The 18,590-nt window shown below is 46.1% G+C and overlaps 1 protein-coding gene across 3 annotated transcripts in view; it reads right to left on the reverse strand.

The window, feature by feature from the left end:
• The window catches only part of LOC106659573 (focal adhesion kinase 1), a 65,581-nt gene that overhangs the window by 14,494 nt on the left and 32,497 nt on the right, over positions 1-18,590 (reverse strand). For 2 of the 3 annotated variants that reach the window (XM_023463131.1, XM_023463130.1), the window contains exon 2: positions 13,184-13,761. The exons of the other annotated variant lie outside the window; for it this stretch is intronic. In XM_023463131.1, coding sequence (XP_023318899.1) covers positions 13,184-13,263 — 80 coding nt within the window. In that variant the 5' untranslated portion in view covers positions 13,264-13,761. The remainder of the gene's footprint in view (positions 1-13,183; positions 13,762-18,590) is intronic. 3 annotated transcript variants of the gene reach the window in all.

Here is an 18,590-nt window from a genome sequence, read left to right on the forward strand (position 1 = left end):
GTCCAGTGCACCGCAGAGAGAGATAGAAAAGAAAAATACGTATAATTTTATGAAAGGGCCGGTGAATTTTAATTTACACACAAGTGCAGCGGAGCATTGAACGAGTTCAAATTAACGAGGGAAAGAGCATTATATTTTCGCAGTGAAAAATAATTTAATTCAACGCACGCACGAGACGCAGGAGTTTTTCTAGGTGAACCGTTAAGTCCCCGACACTGTGTATCTTATTTTTATATATATATTTTTTTTCTAAAGATCAAGGAAATGAGTTTGCTTCTTTCGTTTTAACACGGTTATATGCGTATACCTATTGTATATTCAAGAAGGAACGATAATTTTTCCAGAAAGCTCATCCTAGAATTTTTTACCCAAAGTCGATCTCATACATAAAATGTTCACATCGTAAAGCATACGAACTTATGCAGGCGTGTGCGCAGTAATAAAGAGCCGGGTTTATCATTGAAAAGCATCGCAAACTCTGCTGTGCTGCTGCTGCAAATGTAAAACACAATGGCAATAAATGCTGTTTTACTCGCAAATATGGAACGACTCTTCCCTTCGAGAAGGAGTAGTATAGTCGCGGCTGCGCTTTATAATACATTTATGTGCGCGCACGTGTTAACGAGCTGCCGCGCAATTCTCACGAAGCTCCTAATCGTCCAATGAATAAACAATTCGCCTCGTTGTTTTCCTCCTATTTTTAATGATTATTTGGTTTTCTTTTAAAACTAAAGATCGTATATTATACAGCTCGAAAAACAAAGAGATCCGAGCTCACGCGTCGATATATATCGAAGCAATGGAGAAGATTCGAGATGACGAGAGAAAGAAGTCAATGGTCCCGTTTGACACTCGGACGAGACTTGGCTCTCGCGTATATTATAGCGCACGAGCTTTTATCGAAAAAAAAAAGATCATATGTATAAAGAGCCGGAGAGAGAGAGAGAGAGACGCGTGCGCGCACATACTGCGATACGATATTATATGCATATTTCGAGCGCGTGCTCAGACAGCCGAGACTCGGACTGATGTCATCGCACTCGCGCGCACGCACACACAGATACACACAATCACATCGTGCTCGCTTGGACTGTCTTTTTTACTGCCTGGTATTATATGGTGCGGTCGATTCGATTCCCGGCGCGTTATATGCACGCACATACGCGCGCCTGCATGTATAAATATATCTATATGTATTATACGATAAGCCAATAAACGAGGCGCTGAATACGTCATCGAGTTTACGCCGTTGGCTCGATTCGTATTTAATATACATATACGAGTCTGTGTACGGCATAATTTTGCAGAACACGAGGTTCGGTCGTCTATGCGCAGGTACACATAATTTACTTGCCGCGGGTCGTGTATACTGTGCGTCACGCGCATTTACATATCGTACTTCAACAATGAATTACGCATATATGTAACGTAATTGGCTCTCGTTCGTTACACACACTCTTATTATTTACCGATCGCTGCGATTAATTCCCGATGCCTTTTTAATAATGCGTCCAGAACAATGGCAAATACGGCAGAGAGTGTAGTAGCCTATATTGTATAAGAAAGGAGCGCGCGGGAAATTTTGGCGCGTCGATCGGATCGATCGAGAAATCGGTATCCTCCGGGGGGCGCTTTACGCAACGCGAATCGCGCGCACGTGTCCGAATTTCTATCTCTATATAAGTAAATAAATAAATAAATGTCGACAGCGCGAGACAGATAAGAGAAAAATTTGCGCCTATCTCGTCCTTATAGAGACAATATAATGCAGGCGCAATCGTTCGAATACCTGCGCTATACATATAGTCCCGCGCGATATCTACCTAAAAAAATATTAATGTTTTAAACGGTCGCTCGCGCCTTATCGCATTATACATACTTTATATATATATACAGATGCGGGAAATCGCGATCGATAAATCAATCGATCCTTCGATTTACGAGAGCAACAACGGCTGCTGGCTGCAGCTGCGAAACTTTTCTAATACGATATCGACCGTGTACGCGTGTGTCGCATTCTTCTTTCTATATAAAACACGACACGCGTAATATATTATATACACGCACTGCTGGTGTCGCACTGGTGATAAGCTTTTAGAAAGTTGCAGTGAGTATACCTCGATCCGTGCGTTTGTAAAAAAAAATTATCTATGTGTGCACGTCGCAGCAGCAGAGGGAAAGGGAAAAGAAAAAATTGTCAAATGGATGTTGATCACGCTCTCACTGTAGTGAACTAGTACATAATTAAAGAAGTCCAAAAAAAAATGTAGGAAGAATACAGTTGAACACGAGCAAGTGTTCGTTATTGTGTACTTGCAACAGTTAAGATGCGGAGCTGCAGCTTTAATAGTTAATACATGCCTCTTGAGTACATCGCGCGGCATTAATTAATAACGTTGGTTCATATATACATATAATATAAATAGACACACACATACATAACGAGCAGCAGCAGCTGACGCCGCCTCAAAAGTTCTTCTGCTGTTATGCGTGCATACCGTTATGAAAACGGAGCACAACAATACAGGCGCGGATCAATATACCTATATACATACAGACATTGCAGCAGGTGCTCCACGCGGTAGTATACAGGTACTATACACACGAGCCCCGCTGCACTTATTATATAGCGCGGACAATTAGAGTTTCGAGTACACATGTGTCACGATCGCATTGCACATTATGTGCTCGCGAGCTCGAGAGAGTATAGCTGTGCACTTTTCTCTCGAACTCGAGCGGCGGCGGCAGCAGCAACGAGAAACAATGGACCGATTCTCGCGTGCTCGATATAGAGAGTACAAGGAGAATAAAAAAAAATAAAAATAAAAAAACGGGATTACGTCGATACGGAGACGCGTGGTAAGTTGCGCTATGCTGATCTTGGAAGGCTTATACGTTTTACGGCACTCGTGTGCTCTCGAGCACTTATAATGTCAATTCATCGGGGAGACGTAATATAAACTCGATCGATTTACACTCGAGGAGCCGATTTGTGACTCCGTATCGTGCGTGGCGCCGGCTATCGTATCCTATTTATTTAACTGTATACAAAGAGGATATAATGATATTCTTTTTGATAGAGACGGCCGGACAATTAGACAGGGTCATGAGTGAAATGAAAATTTTGAATTATTCTATTAGAAACTTTATAGGAGTGTAATTATAGTTTGAAAAATAAAAATGTTAGTTTGCCTCGCTACTTGTCAGAATACATTTGATTTCATTAATATCAGAGTTAAGTAATTGGTATCGATGATTAGAGATTGTCAGTTTCAGAAATGAACAAAAGCGAAGCACGCGGATCATCCGTTCGATCCTCGGCAGCTATTATATCATCAGCCGCGTGAGTGTGCTTAATTTTAGCACAACTCACGGTACGCGTGTACACACGATTATCTTTTTTTTTCTAGATAAATAATAGACTTGGCATTTATGTAAGAATATACCTTGGCTTATAAGCGACCCGATGGAACTTCCAAGTGCCGACGGTGTCGGGCGCGGCGTAACAATAATCGTCGCAGCCCGCGAGCGAGCACAGCAGAGCTTTGCTGCTCCTTAACCACTGTTTCTCGGCCACTGCACCACTACCACTACCAGCAACAACACTACCACTGCTCGTATTATAATGTTTGCCACCTGCCGTCGTAACTGCTGCGCCACTCGTGTAGTAACACTTGCTGCTGCTGCTGCTGTCGTTATTATTATTTTTCTTTTTCGTCGTAGTGCTGCTGCTGCTGGCGCGATTATCATGATGATGATGATGACGACGATAATCGTCGTTAGCCGCGGCGCGCAAAGATCTAGCAGCAGCAGCGCTGGTAGCCGTGGGCCACGAGGAGAGGATTCCTCTTCCTCCTCCTCCTCCTGCTGTTCCTGCTCCAGCGGCAACGGCAGCAGACTTGCGCTCCAGCAAGACTTCCATGAGCATGTCTGTTCCTCGCTTTGCAGCTTCTACGCTTGTTTTTTTTTTTTTTTTTTTTAATTTTTATTTCACTCGTTGTACTTCTTCTGCTTCTCAACACTTTGCCATCGTCGCACCACCGATTCTGCCGCTGCTGCTCGTGTGCTGCTTTCGGCCGAATGCGTGAAATAATTGGCTCAAATTATATTACCCGCTGCTTTGCTATATATACACGTGTGTACGTGTGTGTATATCACATACACACGTACACACACACATATATCTGTACATATTATAATGCACACACGAAGGTATGATTAACGTCATTAGACCCGAGCCAGATTCGTGCGCGTGAGACCCTTTTTATATGTATTTTATACATATATATGCCCCCCTGCGTATGCGTATGTGTGTGCGTGCGTGAGTATGTGTACTCACTAATATAATAATATACATATACATTACGCGCGATACGTAGTAATTGAACAAGGAGAAACTCGATGACGTTGCGACTCTATTTTTTTTTCCTTCTCCTCTCACCTTGTCTTTTGCGTTTTGCCCTCCCGCGCGCGTGAGAATCATCGCGCCGCGTGCGTACATTATAATATGATGGTTAACTATATACGTCTCGCGCCGTTGTTGTCACGCGCGGTGTATATAATAGTAAGCGCGAACAAAAACAAAAAAAGGAAACGCGTGTAATACAGAGAAACGTTTTTCGCCTGTCTATATAGGTATGAATATTATTATAAAAGAGATAAAAATGCTGAGGCTCAGTGACGACGCGTGTGTGCGTGTTTCATATATGTATAAAAAAAAAAAACGATTCGGAGCTTACAGCATGTAATATTGCAAAAGATGAGCCTCGAGTCTGCATGCGCGGTGTGTTACTTTCGGCTTATACGTTATACTCGCGATAGCAATTCGATATGAGGTAAAAGCACACATCGTATCGATACGATACGAAAGCTCAACGTCAAATGAAAGTTACTATCGGTATAAAAAAAAAATATACGGCTTCGTATCGAGAAAAGAAAAGTTCGGGCGCATTCGTCGAACTTGCAAGCTTCGCAACATCGTAGTAGTACTACATGATTCGCTCGTTTTTCAGAGTTGCGCTCGCGTCCCGTGGACGCGGACGGGATCTAGAGGCGTGCGCGTGTCAAAATTAAATGTATCATAGAGAGAGAGACACATACGCGCGAACGCGAGAGATCGCTGTGACAGCACGAAAAAAAAAGGAGAAAAGAAAGCGAGACGCAGCGGCGAACGAGTGATATCGACTCGATGCTATGTGGCTTCGATTCATTTTACTCGCGGAATTGATCAAATGTAATAAAAAACAAAACTCGTCGCTCGCGGTTCGTATAATCACAATGAAAAAATTACGATGAATCAATTTATTTCCAATTTTTTTTTCCTCAAGGTTCAATAACGTCTATTCCCATGCGCATACAGCTTCGGAGCTCGAGACGCCACTTTATTTGTATACGACGACGTACGTGCAAATACGTCGGTGTTTAATATTTTTTTTTTGCGTCTGTATACACACGCGCGTCACGCACGCCCGTTTATCTATCTTATCGAAATTCACACTTTCACTTCTTTCGAAAAAATCGAAGTCTCAGCGGCTGCGCGAACATCATCGGTCCACGCCTGAATTCCAAAACTACTCCGAGAACCGCAAAAAAATCGATATTATTAATGAAAAAAAAAAGAAGAAGTCACACGTAACTCCCAAGCTCGCGAGGCGTATTAATTTATGCGTTTCGCCGTGTAATATAAATTCAAATGAATAATCGAACGGTATAAAAATGCTAAAAAAAGAAAAATAAATACACACAACACACGCAGAGGATATTATATTATATCGTTCGCCCCGATATCTTTCACGCTTCGAAGCCACTTAAAAACATCGCTCGTTGCGCAAACAAACAAACGAGTAACAGCTACTAGCCCCAACAGCGGATTGATTCGCGAATGCAGACGGGCAACGATCTCGTTCTTTTAACTTGGAGAAATTCGAGACGTCTTCGGTTTTAATTGAACCCTATACGAAGCCGGTTAAATTATACCTCGGCTGACGTTTGGCTTATACACACATATAGACACAGATACGAGTTGTTTAACAATCACAAATAATCACCGTTGTATACACCGAGCAAATCTTCCGGCTCTTTCGCACCTCTTCGATCACTCACTTCTCACGACGCAACGACGACTACACTACTGCTGCTGCTGCTGCTGCTGCACCACCACAATTGATGCACTGCGCTCGTAAAGGCATCGCACGAAATTGCCCAAAAACTCATAGAAGGGGAAAGAGTCGGGTCCCCCCCTGAAAAGATGCTGTAAGATTATACAGAAGAAGACGACGACGACAACGAAGAGGAGGCGAATCCTCCGACTCGTCCGTATATAATAATCATCGCGCGAAAAAAAACCGGTCCTATGTGTGTTCGTGTGTACGATATATAGCACGTTGTTGTGCTTGTGGCGTGCGCAACCAACGACTGTCGGGACTAAACTGATCGGTATATATAAGGCGAGCGCCGCAGACAACCTGCTACTCTGCTCCCTTGTAGCAGCTCTTGCTTGCTCTCTCTCTCCTTTTGCTCTCTCCGATTCTCGCGCGGGCGGGCTGAGTATACACACACATGTGTATGTAAGAGGCTCTGTGTGTATACTATGTATATGTGTGCCGCTTACCCGTCTTGAATGATTTTGCTGCGGCCGTTGTTTATACGGAGTCCCGGTATTATATGGGTGTAAAGTGGAGGCAAACGAAAAAAGTGTGTCAAACACGGGCGTGGGATGATACACTTTTTTTTTCCACCGATTTTTGCCATTATCCTTGTATTTATGAATATCTTTATTTTTTTTTAACGCGAACCTTTTGACAAAAGGCGCAGAAAACGGAGAATCGATGGTAGCTCATGCGTGCAGTGATTTCGAGCGATGCTTAATTTGATTCTGGAAATAAATTTAAATAAATCATTCTTAATCCAATCGAAATCGCTCGAATCGAGATACCGATTTTCGTTATTCTTCTCGATAAGAGACGCCCTATACGCAGCACAGAGCATATACGATCGAATGACGTACCGATATCATATTTCGAACGATCTTTCAATCGATTCGAGATCGTTACGCGAGCGCATTGTACAGGATTAATAAAGAGGTTATTTATAAATTCTCAATAGGCACACGCGCACGGATCAATGAAACGAAATAAACACCATTTATAAAAGGCACAAACAGCGCCAGGCTCGAGGCCTATAAGATTCTTAATTACCATCCTGATTTTCGCAATCTTTTTCAGATTGACGTTTATCGCGCGCGCGTAAAATAAATCCTTTTTCAATATTTAATTATAGCTTATTCCGTGAAATTAATCCAACCGCACGTATATACAAACCTATTTTTCAGCGCTTTTTCTTGTAAAAAAAAACAATGATAATAACAGGAGCACAATGCCACTTGTTGGCGATCGCGCGAAACTACGCGCAGCCAATTCGCAGCGCAGTCCGCGCACTTTTGAAACAAGAGAAACGGGGAGGGAGAGAGAGAAAAAAATACGCGAGCCTCGACGTAATCGCATTTCGAAGGTCTAACGATAAAATTCCGTCCTATTGCAGAGGTGAAAAGCTCTCCGCTTTATTTTTTTTTCTTTTCTTTACGTCGTCTCGCACAGCCGATCGGATGTGATGATCGTCAGTCTTTTACCTACATCGATATACGTAACTTCGGACGTAAAAAGAGGGAGCGCAAAATCAAAGGATACACACGGCACAACAATAATCGTTTGGGCCTTGGGGGAGAGTACGGAGAGTAGTAGGGGTAAAAGAGCTCTGTAAACGATGCAGCTATCGGCATCCGCGCCGCCGCCGCTACTGCTGCTGCTCACGCTCGTTGGATTCGTTGGATACGGTGGTGCGCGCGAGCTTTGGCTGGCGGGCGAGGGTACCATCAGCCACTCGATCATCGACCATCTGGTGCTGATCGTGAAGGAGGCCAACGTGACGCGCAACTGCGAGGCGCACAGGGGCAAGGATCTGCGCTTCACCAAGGACCTGCGCTATCTCGTCTGCGCCGGCGTGGTCATCAACGAGATGCACGTGATGACATCGAGCGCCTGCCTACATCAGTTCTTCTACGGCAAGTAAGTATAATCGAAGCACGCACACACACGCGCACGTTGTCATCGATATTATATTTATCACAATAGACACAACATCGAGGCGGACCTGGGCGTCCTCGTGACGCCGCTCTCGGCCTCGGCCCAGCTCGTAGCCGTCAAGGAGTACTATCCCCATCCGGAGTACACGGTCTCGCCGGAGGAGCCGGGCTTCCCCACCCACAACATCTACGTGCTCGAGCTGGCTTGCAAGATACTGCCGGAGAACTACATGGAGCTGGATCTGGCGCTGGAGCCGATCGGCGAGCTCTGCAACGACGGCGAGTGCGTCACCACGGCCTTCAACGAGAAGCGCGCCTCGGGCATAAGGATGCAAGAGATCAAGCCCAACATGAAGGGACACAACTCGTACAGCAAGCCGAAGCAGGAGCACTTGCCGAATTACGCGGACGAGGACTGGAGGCCGAACTATGGCGACGACGACCTCGACGACATTAAAGCGAGACGGGCCCGTCGCCAGGCCACCTCTGCAGCCCCTGCAGCAGCCTCCACAGCAGCGCCACCTGCAGCAACCTCCACAGCGGCCGCCGGAGCAGCCCCCAGATCTCTCGCCGCAGCCTCCACAGCAGCCCCCGCAGCTGCCCCCGCCGCCGATGCGAACGCTGCGAATGAGCAAGAGATCAACGAGAACGAGATCACGGACGGCAACTCGACCGAATTCTTCTGTCCCTTGACCGGGTCACCGGTGATCAAGGGACACACTCTGGTGGCCCTGATATCCGACTCCTGCACCTACATCAAGCCCGACGTCAACTGGTGGTACATCAACGCGGCCGACAATCTCAACTTCATCTACGCGTTCGCCACGTGGCGAGAGCCCGCCGCCGACGCCGAGCCCTATCCCGACGACGCCTATCCCCCCTTAACGGCCGACGACGAGATTCCGGAGCTTGCGTCGTCGTCGTCGTCGGGGACCGGAAAGTGCCCCGAGTGCCCGCCACAGAAGAACTGCGATGGCACTGCTGGCGCGAGCGGCCTTGGTACTGCTGCCGGCAACGGCGGTGTTTCTGTTGGTGCTGGTGCTGGTCAACCCGGCGGCATCGGTATCGGGGACGACGGTGGCGACGGCGACGTCGGCATCAGCATCGGACTCGACGGCGGCGCCGGCGTCAGCCACACCAGCAACACCAACATCAACAACAACTTCTTCTTCTTCGGCAACGACTGGAAGAGCCTCTGCAACAATACCGAGTCGATGCGCTGCTGGGCCGACCTCAAGCATCTGTTTCTTCCGGCTCAGGGTGCTGCTGGTGCTGCTGGTGGTGCAGTCGTGGGGGATCCCTGCTCCGCCTCCAACAGACGTCGCACCGGTGCCGCCAATAAAGGACGCGCCAAAGCTAAATCGCGTGCCCGCAGACCGCCGCCACAGGGCAAAGGCCGCAAGAAGGACCCGCGCAAGAACATGAGAATATTGCCCAGGAGAGCCACCTCCATACGAGACATTCGCAAGATCACGATGAGAATGCTCAGGCCTCACATCGACAAGCTGTCGGTGTTTTCCGTGAGGCGCGGCAAGAGCATCGGCAGGTCGAGGGGCAACGCTAACCCGACGAGGGGTGGCGGTGGCGTCGGCGGCAAATCGGAGCGCAAAATGTCCTCGCCCAAACAGCAGCAAAAAGAGGATACGAGCAATAACGATAAGAAGGATAAAATTAAGGTAACGATAGACGCCACGTTTCCCCAAAACGGTGGAAAGAACGAAAAGTCATCGTCGACGGGTAACTTCGGTTTGAGGAAACAACCCTCCGGGGGAGGTGGTGGAAAGACTCAACGCACGATGGCCGGAGGCGGGGGGTCACCGGCCAACACGAACTTGAAGGAGCCATTGAAGAACATGAACCTGAAGGAGCTGTTCGAGGACAAGAAGTACAAGGACATCGGAATACCGGACAAGTACAAGTCTCTATATCAGCAATATTTGCGCGAGAAGAATCAACAAAACTGATCAATTATAATCCGATCAATAAAAATTATTCGAAACAAAAAAAAACTTTCGTCTCGTAGATTTTGCTGCCTTTTCTTTATCCCATATATTCTCCGCATCTTATCGGGTTATCCACTTTTGTCGTTGGCCTACTTTCCTATAGAATTACCTTTTATTCGTTGCAAATTTTTCAACGCGCTTATTCACCGATAGTGAGATTTATCGTAAGTTGTGGATAAAACAATTGCGCTCGACTTATAGAGAAAAAAAAACTATATGCAGAGGCCCATGTACTATACCATCAAGGTTGTTTCTTTCTCTCCTTTATTTTTCTCTTCGTTCTCGTGCGCAAGTACGCGATCGGACGATTTTCATTCTCATTCGTGCCTCGTTCGAGCTACGTTGCAGCAACGCAATAATGCTATTATCGCTGGCTCTTCGTTGATATCCCTTGGAAAATAGATAAATAAACAAAGCCAATGGGTCTGCTGGTCTTAAATCCGCTTCTGCTCGTCGTCGTCGTCGTCGTCATTCGCACGGCGGACTCGAGCAGGCGGCTGGAACAGGCGGGCAGCGATCCATTCTCGTGGGGGCCCCAGCCGAAGCTGCACACCATCGAGGCGATCCACAGATACACCAATCGCACCACGCCGCTGGATTATTATCACTCGGTCGAATGGCCGTCGTTGCTCGTCGAGCCAAGAAGACATCCAAGAGAGGCCGAGGGAGGAGACGAGGAAGACGACGACGGTAGCGGCAGCGACGAAGAAGACGAATCGGGCGAGGACGCGGACGACGAGTACGGAATCGAGAAGCTCGAGAACTTTTGGGCCCAGGGCGATCCCGACGACTTGAGCGTCGAGATGAGGATGCTGGCGTTCATCGTGAAAGAGGCGAATTTACCGGCGTGCGGCGAGGTGGCGCCCAAGAAAAAGTAAGTCTGTCTATCTCTCTCTCTGCCTGTCGAGAAAGGACGATGACCTATCGTTTCGATTGCACGCACACACACAGAGTCGACCGACATTTCATGTGCAGCGGGGCATTTCTGACGCGCCATTGGGTCCTGACCACCGTCACGTGCATAGTCATAGCCGAATTCAAAAAGCAAGTACTCGTAATTACAATACGTAAATATCCGTTGCGGTTTGATCTGCCATCTCCTCGCTGCTTTTGATTTTTAGCTTCAACATAGAGGAGGACATAGGCGTGGTGGGCAACGTACTGGGCCAGGACATATTCGCCACGAAGGTCGATCCACTCTGGTACGGCCACCCCAATTTCGACCACGATCCCGAGATGAAGGACTTCGTCAAGCACGACGTCTGTCTGCTGCGACTGCTGTGTCCGTGAGTAGAGAGAAAAAAATTGTTCATCTATATGTGGCAAATTTTGAACAGATGAAAACCGTGTGTTCAAGCGTGCCGCGCAAGTACGGGAGATATCCGATTTTACCGAGGGGTCACTTCGACGACATCGAGCACTTTTGCTGTCGAGAGTCTTGCACGATGGTGATGATGGACGTGGATCGTCACGTATGTATGGAAGTTTCGCTTCGATAAAAGAGGTAACGAATTCACGCGCGACGATTGCGTTTCGTTGCAGAAATTGTTCACGCTCAAGGAGATTCAGGCGAGAGACATCGGAAGTCCGAGGCACAAGTACAGAATGAAAGTCCACGAGGATCCCCGACTCTTCGCCGCACGAGTTCGCAGGGGTATTCCATTTTATTTCTATAAACGAACGTAATCGCATAATTTATTTATTCGTTTACGATGTTATATTGCATTATTCGCGCAGCGGCGCCGACGCCCGGCAAGAAGCCGCCGCCGGTAAAGGCGTCGTCGAAAGTACCAGCGGTAAGCCCCTTGAGCGGGGACGACTTGAAGAAGATGAGAACGAGGGCCATGAGCAACTCGCTGTCGGACACGGACTCGAAGAAGCTCATGAAGCAGGCCAGGAGCTCGATGAGCGAGGCGATGACGGACGCAATGCGCAACATGGTCGGCATGATTACAGACAAGGAGAAGCTCGCCAAGCAGGTCCAGCAGATGGCCAAGGAGGACAAGAACGTCATGGAGAATCCCAAGGAGTTCAAGCGACAGCTCGGCAAGAGAATGTTCGCCGAGTCGTGCGAGTACATGTTTCCGAATTTTTGTAGAAAGTGGTGCCGCAGGGTTGGTATCGTCGTTGTGTATACTTAAATACCTTGACATTTATAAACATCGTAATTCTCTCTCGAAACTTTTTTTCACAGAACAAGGACGATTACTGCCCGACGTGCTCCAAGTGCTACAGCTGCTGCAGTCCGTGCCACTGCAGGCCGTGCAACTGTCCGCGGCCGCCGCCGTGCCCGCGCTGCCCGCCGCCCGTCCAGTGCCCGTACTGTCCGCCCCCGGTCCGGTGCCCGCTGTGCCCGGTGTGTCCGCCGCCGGGTCCCCAGTGTCCGCCACCACCGCCGCCGTGTCCACCGCCCCCGGTCTGTCCACCGCCACCGCCCCCGACGGTCTGCCCGACCTGTCCGACCTGCGAGGTATGCCCGACCTGTCCGGCGCCCATCACCGATCCCGCAGCCGAGCTGATGGGCTCGGTGACGAGGCTCATGGAGATGGGCTTCAGCGAGATGTCCAACTGCCGGCCCGGGGCCAAGGTCGAGCGAGGACCCTGCCCGCCCACCGGCACGCCGGTCATCAAGGACGACGTATTGGTAATTATGTAGACACGCGTGTCTGTGTGTGTGTGAGAGAGAAATCATCGACGTTAATCTCACGCGATGACGCGCGCGTTTTCAGATCGCCCTCGTGAGCTCCACCTGCGAGGAGGAATTGCCCAACATCCCTTTGAGATACACCAATATAAACGACAACGCCGCGTGGTTGGCCGAATTGGACATCAAGTGGGATTGAACGCGAGGAATTGTGACACGATCAAAGGGCATTTTTTATAATAAAATATACATTATATTTATTTGCATTTTCTTCATTTCCTTTTTGCGTGTTCGATTTCCATAATAATAATAGATTTCGGAAACACGTAGCAATCGAATTCGATTAATAGGAGCTTTTTTGACACCATCCTGAACGAAAAACTCTACGTATGCGGCATGGGGGAGAAGGGGGGCAACAATACGCGTAGTTCGATCTTACGTACATGAGTTACTTACTCGCTCTCGATGAACTGCAGCGCCCTGTAAACGGGTCGTCGATACATGAAGAAGTGACCGTCGACGCGCTCTACCATCATCCTCGAGACCGCCTCATTCGCCGGCTCGGGAGCCGGTACAGCGAGCGACTACTGGTCTCGCGCACTTGCACTTCATTAGGGCAACTTTTTAATAGCGAAGAACCAAAAAACAAAAAAAAGCTCCTTTTTCTTTTGTTGCACGCACTCGAAGCACAAAAATAAACACTGCTTATTGCTGAAGCTCTGGAGCTTGCGAACAGTACACTAAAATTAAGTCGTAAAAACTTCAGACCCCAAGGATTACACCGCATGCGACACCCCAGTAGCAGCGACTTGAGTATATTATATATATCGAGGAGAGACGACGGTACGTATATAACGCACACCCATACGTAGATACGTATGTACAAAAGTATACGTGTGCGACAAGAGAAGAAATCGATCGCTGGTCACTGTCGTCTAGTCGCGGTTGTTCACTCAATTCAGGAATCGAAGTTTATTTAAGTGTTCTCTCAAGCAGGAAAATTAATCGTCGAAGTCGAAGATCCTTACGATTATCTGTATTAAATTTATAAATTTTATAGAAAAAATAGCTGATATTCAATTTTTTTATCGCACACCGATCAGTTGTAAAAATAAACAAAAAATATCACATCAAATTCACTTCTGGAATACGATTTGTCGCGATAATTACTTAATAAGAAAACAGCACACACAACGACGCAGGCGAAATCTCGGCTCTACTCTATCGCATATATTTTTATATATAATACCTCGTTCTAAGGACAAGGTTGACTCGCCGGGGGGGGTTGGTACTAGTACTAGTACTAGTATACACGAGGTGACATGGACGGACTGATAGTACAGCAGATACTGCGGCAGCAGCCGCCGGCGTGGCTGAAATTCTTCCTCTCTCTCTCTATCTTATACCTGGCAACGTCGGGAATTGTTATAATGTAGGAGCGCCTGCGCTATGCCTTAGTCTCGTCGACGTCGCGGTGGTATATATATAGTATAAGTACACCGACGACGGTGACGCTCAACAACAACCCTACTTGCCTATGTTACCCCATACGTATCTCTATATATACACACACGTACGCGTTTCGTGCTGCAGACTTCGATTTACCCCCCGTGACGCCGCAGCCCCGACCGCTGCGTCTCTCTCCCTCTCGTGCGACTATACGAAGTACACCCATGGAATATACGTATACATGTGTGTGTGTGTGTGTGTGTGTGTGTGTGTGTGCGTGCACCCAGCATGGGAATGCTTTTCTGCTGCTGCTGCGCCCTGTGATGTGCGCGAGACGGAGAGAAAGAGCAGTCCATGGGGGTTTTTGCACGCAACTCTGCCTTCGAAGCAACCATGATGTTTCGCTCCTGCTTTACTCTCTGCGTTATAAAGCTGTAGCCATACTGCGATCGATCGATGTGTACATACGCGGCAATTTTTTCCTCTCAATTTTCTTCGACGAGTCGTCGTCGCATGGTTAATTGTACTTTTAATTAATAAAGAGAACGAATAAAAGAACTCGAATCGTTATCAATTTTATTTTTCGTTCCGACATTCGGATGATATTTCCTACGATATTGTTCTCGAGTAATTCGACTAAATGCTTTATTCCAGCGTACCTCTCGAAGCATCCCAGACAATATAAAGCTCGGGCATATTTATAATATTATATAATATATATATTCTGAATACAAATTGTACTCGCAAAAGCTCCACGATTGTCGATTGTCTCTCTCTCTCTCTCTCTCTCTCTCTCTCTCTCTCTCTCTCTCTCTCTGAGCGAGACTCGAAGGGGGTAGTAGGTATACATAATAGCTCCCGGCCGAGCTGCCTGAATTTAATGGAAAAACTGTATACACAGACGACGCGCTGCTGCTGCTGCTGCCAGGCTGTGTATGGCGCGGATGCCGCTGTAAACAATTATTCCGCCTCCCGAGAAAGGGAGAAAAGAGAAATAAAGAGGGAGAGAGGAAAAAGAGCGCAAAGAGTGTTTGTACACCTTATACACAATTTAATATGGAAAATACTGCCGTGTGGCAAAGCGCGCGCAAAAAATAAAATTCTGCCGCGCCTGATAATGAAGTCACGAACGTGACAGATGGGTTGCTGGTGCGGTGGTGGATGCCGAGTAATGCCGAGAATGGCAACAACGATGATGATGATACTCGGGTGCGGACGAGAGGGTATATAATATACGCGAACGAACCCTATGCGCGTGTAAAGCTCCGAACGAGGCTGTGAGTAATCGGGTCGAACATTTATATCGTAAACACCAATTGGATTCGTCATATAATCCGGTGTTCACGGCACCGGAGCTACGTAGCTGCAGTTGAGATTAATAATGGCTCTCCACAGATTCTGGGATTTCTTTGTTTTTTTTTTTTTTTTTTGACTCGTCGAGAATAATTGCAATTCTTAATTTTCCAACAAAAGAAACCTAAGGAAATCGATACCTCGATATAGAGATACTATTCGTTTGTATAACGATACTTGTGAGTTTTGAAACTCGAAGTGAATCATAGAAATTAATTGCGAAGAGTAACGTATACAAGAGAGCAAACAAGAGCCTCTCTCTCTCCCTGCGACTGCGAAATGGCACGTTCGAGATAGACGCGGTAATATTAAATTTCTCTGTCTACAACGTTCAATTTTTGTGCCTCGCGAATTATTACTATTATCGGCCTTGGCCCCTTAAATATTCTAAAAAAACGCGTAACAATATGAATTCATGTAAGCACCACCAAGCCACCCCCGCCGATTCGCATATACACACGTATAGACCTATAAAAAGTTTTACAGCGAGAATAATTTACGACTCTCTGTCTCTCTCTCTCTCTCTCTCTTTGCTCTCCGCAGAGAGACAAATTAACTCACCGCACCCGATGATAAACTAGCGAGCGCACGAGCTCGTCAGGACTTTCATTGGAAACTCGTCAAAATGATTTAACCGCACGACGAGCGACATAAAAGTTAAAGAGCCGCGCACAGCACACGTGCGCGCGAATCAGTCAAAAATACAACACTTTATCTAATGTGTATGTCTTCCCGATAGGGAATAATAATAAAATTAAACCGATCTCGAATCGGCACGACCGATTATCGATTCTCAATGTATACCGCCATACATATCCACTCTGTTAGCACGAGTCATCATAAGTATAACCGAGAAATACAATAGATGAATATTCAGTGCAACGGAACGTCGTTGGCACGCGCGTATACAATATACATACGTATATCTCCTTCCTGTACACGTTTTTGGTGCGCATTTTGCGCTGCTACTGTCCCGGTGCGTGATACGCAATGCGAATAGTGACTACACGCGCCATTGTCGAGCGCGAAAGAGAGAGAGAGAGAAAAAAAATAAACAAAATAAAATTGAGCGCTCAAAGCTTTGTGTATCGGCGATTGTTGCGCGTCGACGACGAAGCCGAATAATACAATATTATTATACACACAGACACGATGCGCGATTCGTATGTATAATAGAAATCGATCGTCGCGTATCGCGTCGAGAGAGAGAGACATTTCAATTGATAAATGACATTGGCACATCTGTTCCTTTTCTTCGAGATCGAGTTGCTAAGACAGAGAAAGAAAAATACAGTAGTCGTGTCGCAAGCAGCGCCAGACCCCCGCGAGACAATCGTTCGTGTCAATGTACCAGGAGAATGCAGTGCGTTTTTTAATTGAAAAAAAAAATAACAACAACAACACTTAATTGGGAATCGAGTCTCTCTTTGTGATCATTGATCAATCCTTCCCATTTTCAAGATTACATAGTTTTTTTTTACGAGTAGTGTGAAATGACTAACAACGCGTCGTAACAATGAATCGTCGTACATATAAGTACATACAAATATATACCGCTAAATTATACCCTATTATTGCTACAAAAGCACAATGAATCAAATTCAATGGCGACTCGCTCATTATTCACGACAATAAATTTCAGCCACCCATCGCGTAGGTGCCGACTACAATGTAATAGAAAAATTTCGGAAGCCAAACGCCAGAAGTCATTTAGTCTTCAGAGCAATGTTAATCGGACGTAATGCATAATATAGCAACGTAACTTTAAACACTGCTGCATCGTCGCTGCTGCTGCTACTCGGCACTCTGAATTATACATTATTTATGCGCCGTCCATCCACAGTCAAAGAATATAAGAAGAATAAGAATAAGAAGAGCATGACGGGCATTAATAAAATGATAGCTGCGCCGAAGTTCATTCAACTTGCGCGCGCGCACGCCGGTATATAATATGCCCCCAGCACACGACTTTAGAGAGCTTCTGATATGTATACGTACAAAAATGTAAATCGATGCGCGCGCGCGCGAGGCGAAAAACTTTTCTCGAGACCCAATGTATTTTTCCTCTATTTTTCATAAATACCACGGATCTCTACGGAGCGGTGCGTATTATAAGCGTATCGATCAATGTCAACTGCAGAAGCATTGTATAATAACCGATTTGTGCAACGAGCTATGCTTTGCGCGCGTGGCTGTAAAAACACAATCTCGTCTAGCTCATTTACTTAAGATTTCTGTTGATGTTTCTCGGATGATAAATGCGGAGAGAAAATTGTATCGTCGATTTCTCCTGGCCGAGAGGCTCCGTGCAACGTTACTTTTATTTATCACGAACCTCGACGGAGTAAGAAGATGAAAACGAAGTGAAAATTTTTTTTTCTTCTTCAATGAGATAATAAACAAGAAGGTATACAGAGTAAGAAGCATCGGTCGTGGTTGCTATACGCTTGGGCGTCGCGAGGCAAAGCACGACATCTGCTGAAATAAAGAGACTTCCTGGTGGCGATATTCAATGTCATTTCTCGTATTCGTGTGTTCTCGTAATTCAATCAGCCGCGTGCGGCTTTGCTGCGTACATAATATATAAAACTCCTCACGGGAGTAGCCGATTTTTCGAGATACATGACTCGTCAAGAAGATAATATACCGAGTAAGGAAAATTCGAGTATCAGAATTTTTTCGTTTGCCCGAGTTTGTATTCGCGCTGTAGCACATAATTTATTTCTTGGTATATTTATAAATTTTTTTTTATTTCATATAAGTGAGGATAGGTAAAGATGAGAGTGTTCTTGTAACAAATAACAATTTATTTAATAACAATATGTATAATGTAGACAGCATAAAATAACATCGAAATGAAATACATAACAAACTCGTTGTCTCGTTGTCAAGTTTACTAACGAGACTCTGCTTGTCACAAATAACAATTCATCTAATAACTATGTATAAAATATACAGCATCGAATAACATCGAAACGAAATTATATAATAAAATGAATAACAAAAAAATGAATATAATAAAATGAAAATAATAAAATGAATATAATAAAATGAAAATTAA

This window comes from Trichogramma pretiosum, unplaced genomic scaffold, assembly GCF_000599845.2.
Source record: "Trichogramma pretiosum strain Unisexual culture from Peru unplaced genomic scaffold, Tpre_2.0 scaffold74, whole genome shotgun sequence".
Lineage (NCBI taxonomy): Eukaryota > Metazoa > Arthropoda > Insecta > Hymenoptera > Trichogrammatidae > Trichogramma > Trichogramma pretiosum.